The sequence below is a fragment of the Lagopus leucura genome, unplaced genomic scaffold (assembly GCF_019238085.1).
Source record: "Lagopus leucura isolate 7727_CA_CO unplaced genomic scaffold, USGS_WTPT01 Super-Scaffold_73, whole genome shotgun sequence".
Lineage (NCBI taxonomy): Eukaryota > Metazoa > Chordata > Aves > Galliformes > Phasianidae > Lagopus > Lagopus leucura.
Genome location: NW_024962252.1, coordinates 27,271,624 through 27,289,990, shown reverse-complemented (window position 1 = coordinate 27,289,990; position 18,367 = coordinate 27,271,624). Strand labels below are relative to the sequence as shown.

General features: G+C 39.9%; 1 protein-coding gene across 1 annotated transcript in view; it reads left to right on the top strand.

Annotated features, from left to right (window-relative positions):
- The window catches only part of SNX14 (sorting nexin 14), a 50,191-nt gene extending 31,827 nt beyond the window's left edge, over positions 1–18,364 (top strand). Inside the window, exons 17-28 of the mRNA XM_042895193.1 lie at positions 4,356–4,557; positions 5,407–5,490; positions 5,627–5,727; positions 6,020–6,131; positions 7,839–7,879; positions 8,068–8,187; positions 13,191–13,314; positions 13,795–13,959; positions 14,865–14,960; positions 15,714–15,805; positions 15,963–16,019; positions 18,150–18,364. Of these exons, the coding sequence (XP_042751127.1) occupies positions 4,356–4,557; positions 5,407–5,490; positions 5,627–5,727; positions 6,020–6,131; positions 7,839–7,879; positions 8,068–8,187; positions 13,191–13,314; positions 13,795–13,959; positions 14,865–14,960; positions 15,714–15,805; positions 15,963–16,019; positions 18,150–18,188 (1,233 nt within the window). The 3' untranslated portion in view covers positions 18,189–18,364. The remainder of the gene's footprint in view (positions 1–4,355; positions 4,558–5,406; positions 5,491–5,626; positions 5,728–6,019; positions 6,132–7,838; positions 7,880–8,067; positions 8,188–13,190; positions 13,315–13,794; positions 13,960–14,864; positions 14,961–15,713; positions 15,806–15,962; positions 16,020–18,149) is intronic.
- Positions 18,365–18,367: the final 3 nt, after the last annotated feature.

Here is an 18,367-nt window from a genome sequence, read left to right as displayed (position 1 = left end):
TGCTTAAGACAGCATAATTGTAGGGTAGTGGCAGAGCAGTGCACAGACTCAGCAGCTTTTGATTAATATATGCATGAAAGAAATGAAAGTTATTTTCTTCCACTGAGTTTGATCTTGATTAAGTATTTAAATAATTGGTGGATTCAAAGTTAATGAAGAGTGATAGTGAAATGGTGTTTTGAGCACTACTGTGTTCTGACAAAAACTGAAATATCTGCAGCTTCTTATTTTTATCCTTTCTTCTTTCTTTCTTTTTTTTTTTTTTTTTTTTTTTGGACAAAATTATGTTGATTACAGCTGAGAACCTGTAGGAGAAAACCATGTGGTGTAAGGAAACCGCATACAGACAGAAATGAGTTAGCACATTTCTGAGGCTCCGCAGTTTTGCAAGCTGCTAATGTGGTAATGCCAATTAGGTGAAGGCAGCCTTAATCACTGTAAGCTAAATTAAAATACAGCAGAAGGTGTTGTGCATGTTGGAGCATGGATATTGTTCCTAGGATAGCAAGAAGACCGGTAAACTTGGATTTGTGGCTTTGTTGCATAAAGGAAATGGAAAGAGACTGAGGTAACAATAATTACTATAGGTTGGTAATCTTATTAGAAAGGATTGAAAACCCCAGAAATTCAGGCTTTCTTGCTTTCAGTTAATGTAATTTCAGTGAGTTACTGTAGTTGAGATGTGTAGGAAATTGTATAATGTCAGCAAAATCAGGCTAGTAGTCAGGTGAGTAATCTGGTGAAGACAGCAGTTGCACAAACTCATGATAGAGTGAAGCCTTGGAAGGATCAAGTGAACAAGACAGCAAGGTTCTGGCCCTGAGTCCACAAGGATAATCCAGATCGAAATAGGAGGTGAGAGTTGCAAGCAGTAGTAAATTGAAGGAGGAAAGAAATCAGAAAATGTAGGCAAGAGTTCAGTATAGAATTGTAGATTTGATCAAGTCCTTACCAAAACGAGTTGCTGCTCAGAGCATCTCTTCTTTGGTGTAAGTTAATCCTACAGTTGTGGTGTTTGCAATTTGTTCATTTCAGGCTTGGTTTATTTTTGTTTGCTTTGTGAAAGCACACAGCCTGTGATTTGGTTCTCAAATTGTGACCATCTTAGCTGGGTGTGGTCTCTGTGGAATGACCAGTGAGACAGCTCTTTGTGTGTCACGGCTGCTCTTTTCACAGAATCACAGAATCACAGAATCACCCGGGTTGGAAGGGACCCCAAGGATCATGTAGTTCCAACCCCCCTGCCTAGCAGGGCCACCAAACATACACATTCAGATCAGGTTGCCCAGGACCCCGTCCAACCTGGCCTTAAACACGTCCAAGGACGGGGCATCCACAACCTCCCTGGGCAGCCCGTTCCAGGGCCTAACCACTCTCCTAGTAAAGAACTTCCCCCTAACATCCAACCTAAATCTTCCCTCCTTCAACTTAAAACCATTTCCCCTAGTCCTGCTGTTATCAGCCCTTTTGAAGAGTTTACTCCCCTCCTGGGTGTAGGTTCCCTTCAGGTATTGATAGGCTGCAATGAGGTCACCCCGCAGCCTTCTCTTCTCCAGGCTGAACAAGCCCAACTCCCTCAGCCTGTCCTCATAGGGGAGGTGCTCCAGCCCCCTGATCATCTTAGTCGCCCTCCTCTGGACCCTTTCCAAAATCTCAATGTCTTTCTTGTACTGAGGGCTCCACACCTGGACACAGTATTCCAGATGGGGCCTCACAAGAGCCGAGTAGAGAGGGACAATCACCTCCCTGTCCCTGCTGGCCACCCCTCTCCTGATGGAGCCCAGGATCCCATTTGCCTTTCGAGCTGCCAGAGCGCACTGCTGGCTCATATTCAGTCTCTCGTCCATCATGACCCCCAGGTCCTTCTCTGCCGAGCTGCTCTCAAGGACCGCTCCTCCCAGCCTGTACAGGTGCCTGGGGTTCTTCCGGCCCAAATGCAAAACCTTGCACTTTGCCGTGTTGAACCTCATCAGGTTCACCCGAGCCCAGCCCTCCAGCCTGTCGAGGTCCCTCTGAATGGCATCCCTTCCTTCCACCGTATCAACCGCACCACTCAGCTTGGTGTCGTCAGCAAACTTGAGTGAAAAGGGTAAACCAAAGCAAAAAGACACACTGAGGTGATTCAGTTTTTTCATCTGTTAAAGATCTGCTTTGGAAGACGTTGGTCCACAGTGATTTGCTGGAGAATCATTCCATCATTGTGCAAAGGCAAAACAAAATGGAACAAAGATTGCTTGGGTATTGATCTCACATGGCAAGGTTTTGGTAGCAGGGGGCTGCAGGGGAGCCCTCTGTGAGCAGAGCCCAATGCTGCCCCATGTCAGAGCAGAGCTCCAACTGCTCTCCGAAGGGTCCCACTGTTGCCACAGCTGAGGATGGAGGGAAGGGGAAATGTGTGCAACAGCAGCTGAGAGAGTGGAGTGGGATGCGGGAGAGAACAGCCCTGCAGGCACCATAGTGAGAGCACCGTGGAGCAGCCTGCAGCCCAGCAGCCTGGGGGGGTCCTGTGACTGGTGGCAGTGCTGGGAGAGCTGCAGCCCATTGGAAGCCCACATGGGACCAGCTGGGGGATCACCAATGTCCCATGGGAGTGGCCAGGCCCTGGAGCAGAAAGTGGGTAGGAGAAGGTGGTTTTAGTTTCTCAAGTGTGTGTGTCTGTTAGCAAAAGACAGTAAATGAGATTAATTTCGCTTATGCTGAGTGCACTCTGGCTGTTCTCATCTCCACCCACAAAGTTTTTTCAACACATTTCCCCCCCAGCCTTTTAAGCAGGAATGAGAAAGCAGCATGGTGGAGTTTAGCTACCAATATCCATGTGAAACCACCACAGAGAATTGAACAACTTGTGCTTCAGGTGCAATTGAGTCATGGCTGTGTGAACGTTGTAGTGCATACATGGCCAAAATGCATTGGTTCACATGCAGGGAGCCAAATCTGAAGCGCAGGTCTCAATATATCCCATTTATTCCAATACAGGCAAAACTTCAGCCACCTAGGCTTGGCCTTTGAGAGGAATTTAGCTGTAAACTATGAAGCTGGGGGAAGTTGGATTCGTGCTTCTCAGTTTGCTTTAGTTTCACATGTTGTAAATTCTTGCATTAAAATCTCTTGTTTTAACTTTAGCAAAAGCAGTGTTCCCAATTCCCAGCCCAGCCCTACGCTGCCTTCTTGTAGATGCTGTGTCCTTTATTTGCAAAACTAATTTTCTTTCTTTCAGGTCATTTTTAAAAGTTTTCTTTATTCTGTGCATGAGAATCAGTGAGTGTGCAATGAGAATCAGCTTAGTTATTGTTTGAATAAATAGCTTTCCAAGGGTACTTGTTGAAGCTTGGATTTTTCTAATGAGATATTTAAGATAATCTGTGTTAATGGTCCTGGATAACTTGTGGTACCAAGAGACACGTGCTGTGTGTTAATATGTTGATACATTGCTTGTGGGCACTTTTTCTGTTTGTAAAGAGCAGAGTTAGTGTGGTGTCGGAGTCACCAATGGGGTCATTTTGGAAGGATTTCTTCAGCATTTGCATGGCACTAGCGTCAAGTTCTGCTTGCATGTGGAGGAAACAGCTTCACATTTTGTGGCATGAAGTTTGAACCTATGATGCTTCAGCACTGGAGCTGCCTCACACACACAGCCAGCAAGGGTTAGATCACTGTTGCTCCGTGGTTCATCTGTTTTTGGGGCTGTGATAAACTCATGGGAAATGGAATGATGCTGATGGTGGCTTTGCTTAAAACTAGTTCTGGGTTGTGAAAATAATTCATTCCCAGTCTTGGCTATGTTGCGTCTACGTTGCAGACCGAATCAAATTAATGCCTCCTCTACAGCATACTCCAGTGCACTGTGCTTTGGGAGTGAGAAACCTGCTAGTTTGGTGCACTGTTGGATTCTGTCTCTAATTGTGTTGGGATAACTTTATGGCCTGACCTAATAAGCCCAGGTCTTCAGTTTGGTTCCCAGTATGCCGGGAAATGCACTGCATCTCTGCTGGATGTAAGCAGGTTCCAGTAGTACTCAAATGGTCTGTGTCTAAGGCATTCTTCCATCTGTTCCTTCCAGCGTTCTCTTATTTCTCTCTCTGTTTTCTTTGAAACATCAGATATGAAACTTGATAATGCTATAAAAGCTTTAGTTCTCTTTAAAATATGCTAACTTAAAATTAATCTATAGCCAATCTAAAAATAAAAAGTCTACTAAAAACTCCATTAATGACATGAGGGTTTTTTGTTCTTTTATTTTCCCAAGTGATCCTGAGCACAGATTTAGACTTGATCGCTTCATTATCATGTGTGCTTTACAGTGGTAGACGGAGCCAGTTAAAATTGAACTCTCTGGAGTGTTTGAATCTCTACAGATTGAAGAAGGCGTGATGGTGATGGAAGATGATTCTCCTGAGGAGGCTGTTAGTACCCCAAACACACCCCGCAACCTTTCTGCATGGAAAATCAGCATCCCATATGTAGATTTTTTTGATGACCCTTCCTTGGAGAGAAAAGACAGAAAGGAGAGAATTCCGGTGTTCTGCATTGATGTGGAGAGAAATGATAGAAGGGCAGGTATGTAATGTTGAAGGTAATTAAAATGTCATTTAACTCAGAATGCTCTGATCTGTGCTGTATTCTCGTGACTGTTTGCAATGTGTAAATCATGCATGATTTTTTTGATTTTGGAAGTGGCTCCTCAGTGTGAATCAGTTCCATTTAGACTTCATGCCAAAGTTCCATAATTTTTTTTCCGAAAGAGAGACAGAGTGGGGGGAAGAGTTGTTGCTGTGGTTCTTTCCTTGACCCTCTTTGAACTTTAGAGTAATGAATAGCTTTATAAATGATATTAAAATGTAGTTACTAACGAACTAAAATATTTTGTTACTAGGAGCCATTCTGGCTTGCAATAGCTTGGTATGCAGGTAACAATACATCTGTATTGAGTGAAAGGATAGCATCATTCTAGGACCATGTGGATTTGTGTTAATGAAAATAATACTTCCACAATGAGCAGGAGGTGTTTAAGAGTTCTTTAGTGGTATCTTCCAGGAGGAAGAACGATCAGGATGCAAGCTAATGGTGCTGAGAACTGCAGTATTTATGTAAATCACTTTGTTAAGACTTTGAAAGTAGATCTAACATAGTCAGTTTTGCAGTGCTCCATTGATTAGAATCTAGGTATCCACTAAATGAGATGATGATTTCCTTGTTGGTACATTCTCTCTGCATTTAGACTGTGTTTTAATTTAATCCTTTATACCTGAGTGGGATTTCTTATTTTTTTAATCACTGCAGTAGGGTAGACTAAGTATATTTGAAATCTTTCCTGTAATAATCTCACATATACTTGCTGTTGCATATTTCATCTTCCAAGTGGCATAAAACCTGACTTAACTTTATTGCTGTATTTTTTTTTCCCAGTTGGGCATGAACCTGAGCACTGGTCAGTCTACAGGAGGTATCTGGAATTTTATGTGCTTGAGTCAAAGCTGACAGAGTTTCATGGTATGTTCTCCATCACCTGGAAACTCACTTTCCTACTACTGTGATTATTATCCAGTACCAAGCTGGAGTTTAAAATAAGGAAAGCAATGTTTGTTCTGTTATGGGAATAATTTAATCTGCTCAATATCTTTGCTAGGTACTTTTCCTGATGCTCAGCTTCCCTCAAAGAGAATCATTGGTCCCAAGAACTATGAGTTCTTAAAATCCAAAAGGGAGGAGTTTCAGGAGTATCTGCAGGTACAGTCTTGTGGAGCTGAGAACGTTCCAAAACTAATCATTTAAGACTAACAAATGAATATCTGCTATTTCTTTTTTCTTTGCTTCTAATTAATGGGGTATCAAAAGGGTTCAAGTGGACAAATGAAACTTTATCTAAAGGTTTCACGTGACTGAAAAATATTTTGGAAATGGCAGTTTCTATGGTAATATAACACTCTTTGGGTGTATATGTATTATGTATAGCTGTAGACAAACTGATCTTTTTAAAGATGAATTTTAAAGTACTTTTTTCTTGCCTTCTATTTCAAAGAAACTTCTTCAGCATCCAGAGCTAAGTAACAGCCAACTTTTAGCTGACTTCCTGTCCCCTAATGGAGGAGAGACTCAGTTTCTTGATAAAATGTTGCCTGATGTGAATCTTGGTATGTAATATGCATTTTTTTGTGCTGACAATTATTCATACTGTATGTATTGTAATTAAATGATAGTAGCAATGAATAGATAAGCTTATGTAAGTATATGGATATGGGAAAGAAGAGTTATACTCCTTCACACCTCTTATCGCTCACAAAATAAGCTGTGCTGGTACAATAAGATTTATGGCATTGTCCCATGTCAAATCTAGCCAAGCCAGGCATTGCTTATGGATGTGGTGATATAAACTGTTTCTTAATATAATTTACTTTTGAGTATTAGTGAATTAAATACTTTCATTTTAATCAGAAAAGTGTAGTATTAAATATTTTTAGTATTGATGGGCATCCTCTTTTAATCTGAACAACTGTAAAATATTTGAGGCAGGGGTGTGTGTGATGTAGGCAGGACAAATGGAAGTTGAGGTAGAAAATTTCTCTAAAGATAATAAATCTATGATAATGAATCTAAGAAGTAGATATTATCTAATAGTATATATTATGATAATAAATCTAAGAAGCAGTTTGTAGTGTGACTTCACAGCTTGGCCATAAATGTAGCTTCCTCGGATAGTGTGCCACAGCTGCTAGGTCCCACTTTGTAGCTTCTCTGTCTTCACACAACTCTAACACTTGTAGTTCTGGCATCAGCATATGCACAGGAGAGCTGTATCTGAACTGCACCATTGCGTTTCTGCTTCTCTCATTACATGGACCTGCTGGGGTGGCTGTGCTCAGCAAGTTACCAAGATGTGGAATGAGTTTTGATGGTCCTCTTCCAGTTAAAGGGTTGGTTGGTTTCAGACAAAGGAAAAAACAAACAAACAAACAAAAAAACCTCTTCCCTGTAGATGAACCTGTGTCATTCAGACAGGCTTGTGTCATTTACTTTAAGGCATCTCACACATTCACATGTGAGAGTACATGTCCCTCCCATAAACATCATTTTAGCAACGTGTGGCATTTCAGTAAGGCTTTTAGGGAGAGTTCATAACATTATCAGTTGATCCTTGCACGTACTTTCCAATGTAAGTTCCAAAATTAACAATATGTAGATAAGCAGTATGTTCAGAGCAGTATTTTTCCTAAAATAAAACTAATTTTTTTTGGCATTTAAAGTTACTACGCTGTATCCTTATCAGGAGTGAGAGCTCTTTTTAAGATCACAGCTGTAGCCTATCCAATTTTCAAACCATTGCTCACTGGTAGTTTCAAGGCTGCAGCCTTCCACAATCTCTCCAGATAAGCCAAGCTTTTCAGGACAAGTCAGTTCTTATGACTTTTTTGTGATAAATGATTACGAAGGATTAAGAGCTTAGACACCAGAAACTGTAATTGCTTTTTAAAGCAATCAGATAATCATCTTGATATTTTTGTGTTTAAGTATTTTATCTTGAAGAGTACTGAGTACTAAGTTATAAGCTGGATATGTGGAAGACTTTTTCATAGCTTTTTGTATCAACTTTTAAAATGAAATGCTGGATACCGATGGGCAGAGAAAAATGCCTTGCTATTGCACCTTACTCATTATTTGTCATGTGTTGCTCTTAGGAAGTCCTGATAACTATTTTAAAATTTGATATATCAAAATGCTACTAAGAGCTTGGAGTCAGAATGGGCACCATAAAGAATGGAAAAAATGGGAAAAGGGGAAAAGAGTTTTACTGTGGTATGTTTAAGATCAAGCAGTGACTTTTTTATTCTTTTTAACTGTAGGTAAGATCATAAAATCTGTTCCAGGAAAGCTGATGAAAGAGGTAAGTCTTCCAGATTGCCAGCCTTTTAATTTCAATTACTAATTTTAGCAGCTCACTGATGTATAGGCTAGTGAAAAACTTGTTTGGAAACTCACATTTTGTGGTGGTTTTTTTTGCTTGTTTGTGTTTCTTTTTTTCCTCCCCTTCTGTAATTATGTAAGTGACAGGCCACTCATTTCTTATTTCAGAAAGGTCAGCATTTGGAGCCATTCATCATGAACTTTATCAACTCCTGCGAATCTCCCAAGCCTAAACCAAGCAGGCCTGAGCTTACAATTCTGAGTCCCACTTCTGAGAACAACAAGAAGGTACAGTAAGCATCTTCCTTCTCTGTTGTACAGGAGTTGGGAAAAGCGATCGTGCTCTGAAAATGCAAAGCAGAAAAAAAATCGTAAATAGAACAGCATATATACTTTGTGTTGCTTTTCTCCACGAGAGAGATCTTTCACTCTGTAATCTGTGTGTCACAATGTGAGCTAATTCTGTTTGGATTTTTCTTGTTTTGTTTTCTTTTGTTGTTTTTATTTTTAAGTTCTTACCGGATTTGGAGATGAAAATACAAAGAACCTTAGAAGTTCTGAGACAAGAAGAGCTGAAAACTTAAGTGTAAAGTGGGGAATGTTTTAATATGTAAGGCAGCTTCCTTTTTAAAGTAAAGAACTTGAGTGTTTGGAAAGAGTAGTTTGTTGAAGTGCTACGAGCCAGAACTGTCACAGCGCTGATACTTGTTATCTGCCTTTAAAATGTTTGTATGCAGTACCTTAATGTCTAGTATACATTATGGGTCCTAACTGTTAGTTGCTCTAACATCAACAAATCTAGAAGCCTAATGCTTCCATTCAAGCTAGAGTGTATTTATGGTGCTTGCTGGTGATGAGCCTTTTGATTTCCCACAGTATGGCAGGTTTTTGGTAGTATTATGACATTAATGAACTTGCAACTACAAGTTTTATGCTAAGTACAGTGGAGCTAGCCCTAGCTCCCAGTTCCTTCTCACTGTCTATCATGGGAATTTTCTGTTGCTCTAAGCAACTTGATTGTAGTTATCTGTAGAACTAATTACTGAGTCATATGACAGCTATTTTAGAGTTTCCTTCTTCCCCTAGAAGAAGTGTGTTTGAAGAAATGTGCAGCACTTGATGGCTGCATGGAAAGCTTCGTACATTAATTCATCAACTGCAGAGCCACAATTATCAAATGATGGGCGCTCAAGATACTTTGCTTTGAGGAGTGCCCTAATCGTGCTACAAGTTTTGACCAGCATGTATGCACATGACATTCACATGCTGACTGCTTTCTTGCAAAATTGCTATCTACTGTTTTGTCAGAGCACATATACTTACGTAATCACTGTAATTTAGTAACGATCTGATGAGGTAGGGCTGGGTTGTGCTATATTCTGGCCTCTTCTGAGCCTTTGCGTGCGTGCTTTGAAATTTAGCCTTCAGCTGAATTGTTGGAGCGCTTGTGCCTCCTTTGGCAGCCAGTTTTCTCTTTTTCATCTCGGCCCATGCTCGGGAAAAGCTTTGTGCCAGTTCCAGGACTCCAGGCCATTTGCATCTGGTCACTTCTTGGATTCATTTGATAAGCCACACTGCTTTCTTCTGCTGTGCAACTGTAGTTCAGACTACTGAATTTGTTTGGGAAACAGATCTGATCACCTCTGCTTGCCATACTAGAGAACTGTATGAGAATTCATTAACTGAATTACTTTCAGATAAAACTAAGCTGGAAATGCAGGGTCTATTCAGTGAACTAAGGTAGATCACCACTCAAAACATGTCTTACAGACTTCAGTTGTTTGGTTCTGCAGTCTCAGTTCTGCAGTCTCAGTTCTGTTGTTTCACTTGACTTCGTTCTGAAGATTTTAAGTGCTGTGCAGCCCCAACAGAAACTGCTGATGGTCATATATGCAAAACGTTTGTACCAGGATTGTGTGAGCTACCTGTACGGAGTCAGTGAAGAGATATTGCAGTGGAAGAGCCATAGAAGGTGGAACAAGCTGCAACACTTCCAAGTGCCCATCTCTGAGAAGAGCGTGTTGCCTCGTGGCAAGAAATTCCTCAGCACAGATCTTTTGGTGAAGTCCAGGATGGATTTTCCATTGATATTTGCATTGCCACAGATGTAGATCGGCTTATTCTAGTGTCAGCATGCCAGAATCCACTGAGAGTACAGGAGGTGTGTGTGTGCTGCCAACTCAGTTGCCAGGAATAAAGTACGCCCAGGCTACCCCTTCAGCAGGCTGAATAAGAAGTGCTGAAAGGTCTGTCAGGGCAGATGAAAGCGTGAGCTTAGTCACAAACGTTCCTGTTTCTCTGGAAAGTTGTCTGCATGCTGCTGCTTTTTTAATATTCCTGGTGTGCATTTGTATGCTTGAAAAATCAGTGATTTCCAGCTAATGAATATAGAATCACAGAATCATTAAGGGAGGAAAAGACCACTAAGATCTCCTAGTCCAACCATCAGGCCATTCCCACCATGCCCACTAACCACATCCCTCAGTGCCACATCTGTTCTTGAACAGCTCCAGGGATGGGGACCCAGCATCTCCCTGGGCAGCCTGTGCCACTGCCTCACCACTCTTTCTGAGAAGAATTTTTTCTTAATATTCAACCTGAACTTCCCCTGTAACAACTGAAGGCCATTATCTTTTGTCCCATCATAATATATAATGGATGTGATCAGTTAACCTAAGTACAGCCAATAGCAATTGGATTTTATCCTCCATCAGATTCATCAGATGAAATTACCAACCTTTCTGGTTAAACAACCAAGCAAAAAACTGCTCCTTCTAAGGGCACCAAACAGCATTTTCAACTTTCCTAGCTATGTTTCTAGTCTGTCTGTACCAGCTCAACAGTCTTCTGAATGTACTTCCATCAGAATTGCTAGAATGCAGCAGGACTTCTCAGCTGATGCAGGCTTTGAAAAGTATGCCTGCAAAGGCATTGTGCTGCTGGCTCGTGGTGACCTGCCAGTGGCAATAAGAACTGTTCTGAAACAACAGCAGTATAGTGTATATTTGCAGTCACTTGAAGAAAAACACAGCTTTTTCCTTATTTGCTAATAAATATGCTAAATAATGCTAATTGAAGTGGTTTAGATACATACACTCTTTTTAGCATTTGGGTGCAAATTCTCTACTTTGCAAGTGAAGAGAGAAAATAGTTTATGCCTCTGGCTGTGGATGTTGTTCAGAACTATGGTATTGTTTTTATCAACTTCACACCTACACAGGAATGTATGGGGGTATATGTACTTACTGGCAGTCAGGTAACTGTTAGATGCTTTATGTAGATGCTTGTACTTTGGTGGCTTTTCCCATGGAGGTACAATAGGGAACTTACTGAACTAGAGGTTATTTTGGTTGTTCTCTTAATACGGGTTTTTGTGTTTCACTTGCTTCAAGAGGTTGGCTTCCCTTATTAGCTAGTACCATTAAATGGAATTTTCCCCTTGAAAGCCTTTTAAGAATATTTCAGTGCTGTAATCACAATTACCGTTTAATCTTAAAAATTTGACTAAGGATAACATTGCTTCTCTTTTTTGTGTGATTACAATAATGAGCATTATATCACATTTCAGATAGTAAAATGAGCAGAAATGTGAAAGCGAAATCACGTGCTTTTCTGAGTCATGAATATAACCCCCGTGTTTGTATTGGGTATACAGTTATGTTTTTCACTTTCAGTCAAAATCTGAGAGTAAAATGTGGTGGTGGCTGCATCCTTCAGATGTGCATTGCTAAAGACTGTAGAACACACAGTGGATTAGTATGAAGTATGTACTTTATGAATCTGTTCATCTGCTCATTTCTTAATGCCACGTACAAGAGTGTGAACTTTCAAAGCTTGGCAATGAGCAAGGAATCATTATGCTCAAGGTGCAGGAAAGACTATCCATGAGCAGAGGATGCAGTAATAATGCAGTATTTCAAATATGTTGTTTCTGGTTTGGGGTGGAAGTGAAAAAAAAAAACAACTTCTGGAAGCTGGAAAGCTCTGCCAAAAGACAGCATTTTGGTTTCAGATTACCTACTGGAGTGCTGTTAATGATTTAATTTGTCTTGTACACACTCCTCTGAAATTTACCTCCATTGTACTGTGGGTTGCTGTGAAACGGTGCGCTATCTATTATCTCAGCCAGCTTGGAGGTATCATAAAAGAAAAAAAAAAAAAAGCTCTTGTTGAAGTTGCAATAATTCCACTACGATCTTTTCCATTGCCATAGTTCCAGCTTTGAGAAGGCATGTAGACTTCAGTTTAAAGAGGTTTCTTTAACCAACATACCAGGTGTGCTCCATACAGTAGGCACAAATAATTATCTGCTCTTCTTTGGTTTGTTACTTTCTTGGATTCAGGTCATCCAGTGTACATGAACTATGTTTGCTCTTTCATGTAATTTATGTAATGACTTGGTGTCATTTAATTAGGGTGAGCTTTATGAAGGTGATGCCAGCTGTTTAGCACTGACAAAAGAAAGGACCTAACGAAGTACAAGTCAAAACTTCAATCTTGCCAGATTTCCTGATGTAATTTTTTGTAAGAGCACAGGAACTCTGCTTGGAGACATGCTGGATTCAGGGTCCATTATGACCTGGATGTTTTATGGCTTAGTCCACTTCAGGGAGAATTGCTCTATGGAGAGTAGACCAAGAACAAGCAAATTCAGGACCATTCTTCAGAATTAATTTTTAATACACGAGTGCTACAGAAAAGTCTATTGGTAGTAGTCTTCTCAGTCTCATAGCAAGGAAGTTCTTCAACACCAAATTTTTGGTGAACGCTAGGGTAGATTTTCCATCTAGGCTGTACTATAATTGCACTATATTTTCTTCTAACAGTGAGATAGCTTTGTTAGAAGCTTGGCACAGGCTTTTGAGCTCTCTTTTCATAATACAGTAGTATTTCCTGATCTTTGCATCAACAGCTTTGGGGATGAAATATCTTAAAATAAACACTTAATGGTTTTTGTGAGGTATTGTAAGATGCCTCCAGGACTTAACAGACTCTTCCTTTCCGACTGTTTTGTCCAGAACCCGTTGCCTATTTCATAACACAAGACAAAAGGCTGTTTTAGGGAATACATAGATGCCATAGAGTCCCCCTATGATGTAAGGCAGACAGACTTGCACCCTTCATGCCTCTGAAGGTGCATTGAAGGATCAAGGCCTGTAACAAATTCTAGTTGTAGCAAAGGTACTTGAGAGAAAAAGGGTCTGTGAAATGAAAAGCAAACACACAACAAAAGCCTGATGGTCCTTTTATTTTTAAAGGCAGTGTCTTCCATGTTATGTTTGTATTTTTAGCTTTTCAATGATTTATTCAAGAATAATGCAAACCGGTCTGAGAATACAGAAAGACGACAGAATCAGAACTACTTCATGGAAATGATGACCGTAGAAGGAGTCTATGACTACTTAATGTATGTTGGTAAGAAGCGATTTCTCTTAGTTATTCTTACACTTCTTTTCATTATGAAGTTTGGGTTCTTTGGCGGGAAATAAAATTCTAATGTAGTAGTCATATATAACACAGGATGTACAACTGTAACAGTATACAACTTAAGAACACAGCCATTTAAGAAAAAGCAGCAAGCAACCCTTATTGCTGTGCTAAAATATTGCAATTTATCGTTCATTATTGTTCAGTTTTGCTTTATCTTTCTGCCTTTCTGAGTATAAGTTTGTGGGTGTAGTTTCTTCCCTTTTCTCAGATGAGCCTATAGAACTAAACGAAAGTAATTAAAGAGTATTTGATGAGTAATATGGACAAGAATCGCTTTTCAAGCTGAAGTCTTTGCTTGTATACATTTTTCTTCTTTTGAGTCAGTGAAGAAGTCATGGCTTCTTCTTTTGACTCCTTTGTCATATGAAGAGAACCATGTAGATATCTGTTTCTATAACTTTGCAGGTAGAGTGGTCTTCCACATTCCTGACTGGCTGCATCATCTCCTGATGGGAGGAAGAATTCTCTTCAAAAATACGTTGGAACTGTACACGGACTATTACTTGCATTATAAGTTAGAACAGCTATGTGAGGAGCACCGTTTGGTTTCTCTGATAACGCTGCTGAGAGGTCAGCAGTGGTTCCATATTTGATTGAAGGGTTGCTTTAGTATGCCATTTGAAATCCCTTCTTTTGAGTATTACGCTGTGACGCTCAATTAAAGCCAGTGGAATTCTAAAAGTCAGGTGGGCCTATAAAACCATTCCAGAAATTTGTTGCTAAAAGATGATGTTAGCCCTGGTGTCTACCAAGCATGATTTACAGAAAAAAGAGGTATAATGAATATTAATTTATGAAGGTGTGCACAGGAGAATAAAGGTAGGTTAGTGTGTCAGTTTGTGAATGGTTCATGCTTTCTTTAAATTAGTTTTCACTTATGTACTGCTTTAGTCCTGCTTTAGTTTTTTTTTTTTTTTAATTCTCTTCGTTATGGTAATTTTAACCTTCAAAGAAGGGAAGTAGACAAAGATTATTTAAAAAGAAACAAACAAAACCTCACAACTGTAGAGAAGGGTAATGTGACCACAGACTCAGCTAAATGAAATATGGAGCCAAAGCTCTGTAACAAGGCTAACTGTGTCCTTATCAAACCAAGAAGTCCTGTAGAAGACAAAAAAAACAAAACAAAAATGACCATCAAGACTGAGCAGCAAATACTGCCTATGAACAGTAATTTTTACAAGGTGATTGCAAGGAAAATTTAAAGAAGATTATAACAAACTTAAAGAAGGATTGAGCCAAGCCTAGAAGCTAATGCTTTCAAAATTTGAGAAGACAAATTGGCAAAAGATTCTTGTCCTCTAAGCACGTGGATTATTCTGGATTTGATCAGGCTAATGTAATCAAGGCTCAGCGTTCTCTTGTAGTTAAGATCATACAGAAAAGCAGCTCAACTTTGAAGCCAAACCAGCTTTCTAATGCTGGTGATAAGGAAGCTGCCTAAAGATGGTTTCATTAATGTGTCTTCACTGCAGATGCTGTGTTCTGTGAGAATTCTGAACCGCGCTCTGTCCAGGACAAACAGAAGAGAGCAAAGCAGACGTTCGAAGAAATGATGAGATACATTCCAGGTTAATAATGGCTCTTTACGACTATAGTTAATTGTTCAAGTCGAAGTATAACACAAGTGCAGTAATGTTAGCTTTCCAAATAACATAATTTCTATGCTGCTGAGGTTTCACTGGAATATTTAGGTGTGAAAAACGAAGAAAAAAACCCAAGAGTTCAGTTTCATCATTTAATTCAGTGTTGCTGAGTGAGGATGCAGTGTAATCATTCATAAAGACTTGAGGTAACAGAAGTCTTCGCAAATGTCCTTAAAACTATAATTTCTTCATGTTTAGCTTGTTTGATTTGTATTTTTTTATCCAGTTGAAGACCAGATAAAGAAGTGATAGAAGAAAAAGCCAGAAGATAAATCTGAGTTCTATTTAAACTATATAAACTACAGAAGAGGGGCTCATTGCCTGGGTTATTCAGAAAGTAATTAAAACATTCCAACTTGTCACGTATTTAAAAAAAGGATTAGGACAATAGAATGAAATTCTTAAAAGCATAACAAATACTTTGGTGTGCAGCACTGAAAGATGAGGAAGGAGGAACCAAAGGAATATTTGTTTTTTCCTTTGACTACTTTAGAGGGATAAAATTTGAACTCTTTCTTTAATTAAAACCTTTTTTTTTTTGTTACTGGAGGTAAAGAAAAATTATGGTGTTGTTTTTGTGCCAACTAAAACTAATGCTTGGGATGTTACTTATTTGGCTACAACTGCTTTGCAATGCTTCCTAATGACTTGTGTATTTGTTGGTAATATCTGGTCTAGATTTAATAGGGAAGTGCATTGGGGAAGAGGCTAAATACGAAGGCATCAGGCTTCTGTTTGATGGCATACAGCAACCGGTGCTCAACAAACAGGTAATTTGCAGCACTTGGGAAACTTGCCATTTCCTGAAGTGAAAGTATGGCTATGACAGAGGGCAGAATTCTCATCCAGAACAAAGGTAAAAAGATGTGATGTTGCTTTGGTCTAACTTAGTGGCTGGCTGATGCCTTTTCCTTCATTTTCTTTTAGCTAACTTATGTGCTGTTGGACATTGGGATTCAAGAACTCTTCCCAGAGCTCAATAAGGTATGTGCTAACACTGTTCCAATAGGTACAGAATTCTTCAAGATACTGGCAGGTTTTGTCATTGCTGCGCACTTGTGGTTCCCTTGAAATACATCAAGTTTTTTGGTGGATAATCTGTTCTTTATTAATGCGTTGAAATCATGTGAATCTGGCTTTCCTAATTTCTGTTAATTATGTTTGGAAGTCCATGTAGGCCTATTTACCTATCATGCAGAGCTTGGGGCATCTTTCAGCTTCAGTGGACAGTGATCGGTTGTCAGGATCCCCGTGCCTTTCTATGATTATCTCCATTTTAATTCGGGATTTCCCAGCTTTCAGAAGTGAGTTCCACATGCAGAGCTCAGGTTGAGCTCCAGCACTTCTGTTTGGTAGATGAATTTCTTACTCCAAGTTTGGTCTCTGCAGCGTTAACTTACGCCATTCAGATAAAGGAGAAAGAATCCTATCAGAATGTGTATCATTAGCTCTGTGATCCATCTCATTTGAAAGAAAAAAAAAAAAAGCCCTTAATTTATCATTTGAATTTCTGTTGCATGAGTCCTGTGTCCAGGAACCACCGGAGTACACCACAGGGTTGAGCAATGATTTGTTTTGAATAATAAACAAATGACAGATTTCAGGACAAGTTGGGGCACCTTCCATTGTTGCCACTGAAATGAGACCAGCTTGGCAAGTTTAACCTACTCTGTGCATTGGTTCTGTAGCTGACCTATTTAGGGAAGTGTTCAAGAAACAGAACCAAAAAAGATCCAACCAGCCAAGCAAAATAAGGAAGTAACCTGGCTTACCTGTGTGCTGCAGGGAAGACCTGACCTAACCCTACTGTTTTACTGCACTGAACTGCTTTTGTACCACAGCAACTACCAATAAATGTATGGGAATATTCGACTGTCTTCAGATAGCGCTGGAAGAAAAAATGTGAAGGCTTTGTGTTAGGCATTTGAGTTGATGGGAACATAGGGAGGCGATTCACTGTCTCGCATTTCGTTAGAAGAAAGGAAGGGAAAAGAAGATGTTCCCACCAGAAACTTCAGCTCTTTTCCTGTCTTGGACATGCCAAGAGTAAAACAGAAGGAAGTACTGTTCCCATGGTTTTTGACTGTAGGACTTAGTTGGGAGGGTTGCAGGACTATGACGGGTTAAAAGAGGCAGCTGAGGGAGGGTCGATATGAAAGGGCAAACACAAGGTGAAGAGAGAGGAGGGGTGGAAGGCAGTGTTTTTATATTGAGCCCTCAATTCTAAAAAACATTTCCCCTAGATCGCTGCTAACTGCCCATGAAGTCACTTGGGAAGAGAACAGTTTGCTCCAACCAATTTTAATGCAAAAGTTTAAAATGAATAACTGGTTATTTGGTTATCAGTTGTACTGGGGGGGGGGGGGGGGTGGAAATAACTGCAATAATGTCTCTATTGAGCAGACCGGTCCTCCAATGTGATTGCAGTTAGTGAGGAGCAAAAATATTTCAGCTCAGTCAGCATTTAAAGAGAAAAGAGCATCCTGGAAGTTTTGCTTTGAGTACTGAGCATTCAGAGGGGTCATAGCAACGGGAGAATTTCTGTTGGAGGGGATATGGAACCTAATTCCAGCTCTTGGTACCTATGTGTTGGAGTTGCATCCTGCTCCGTGTACCAATGCTGATAGATAGTGGGTCACTGCAGATAGATAAGTTGTGGTTAATGGCAGTGTATGGGAGTGTACAATTTACGAGGATAGGATTGGAAAAGCACTTCTGTTTTGCTTTGATACAGTGTGTAGCCAGTCCCTTGGAAGTGTGTCCAGGCAGGATAGGAGGAAAAGGGTAAGCTGAGACAGGAGAAGCATTCCTAGCTGAGGAGGAAGAGAAATCTAGTAGTAAAAATATGCCAATGTGCCTTCCAGAGCCAAAATTTGCTGTGTATAAAGAAGTATGCTTAGCATTTAAGAGTGAAAGAGGTGAGAACTTCCAGAGAAGGAATAAAATACCTATTTCAAGGAAAGTATTCAAAACCTGGAAGCAGTAGCCTTCCTTTCTCTTATCTCTGATTTCAAGTAGATATTTTCAAATCTCATTCTGTTGTAGATCAGTTCTTTATATGGAAATATATATTTTCACACTTAAGTCAGTTTCTTTCTTGATTCCTCTTGACAGGGTCCAAAGGAAGCTAGCTCTGCAACATGTTGGATGTGAATGCAGGGACCTCACTGGACATGTGGTAGAAACATCTGCTGTGCATTAATGTAATGGATGTGTGACATTTTAGCCTTGCATTGTATATTTTCTTGTAAATAATATTAAATCTAAGTTCTAAAAATCTCTTTCTGCTATAAAGACATTAAAATTTAATGCCACTTACAAGTAAATAACAG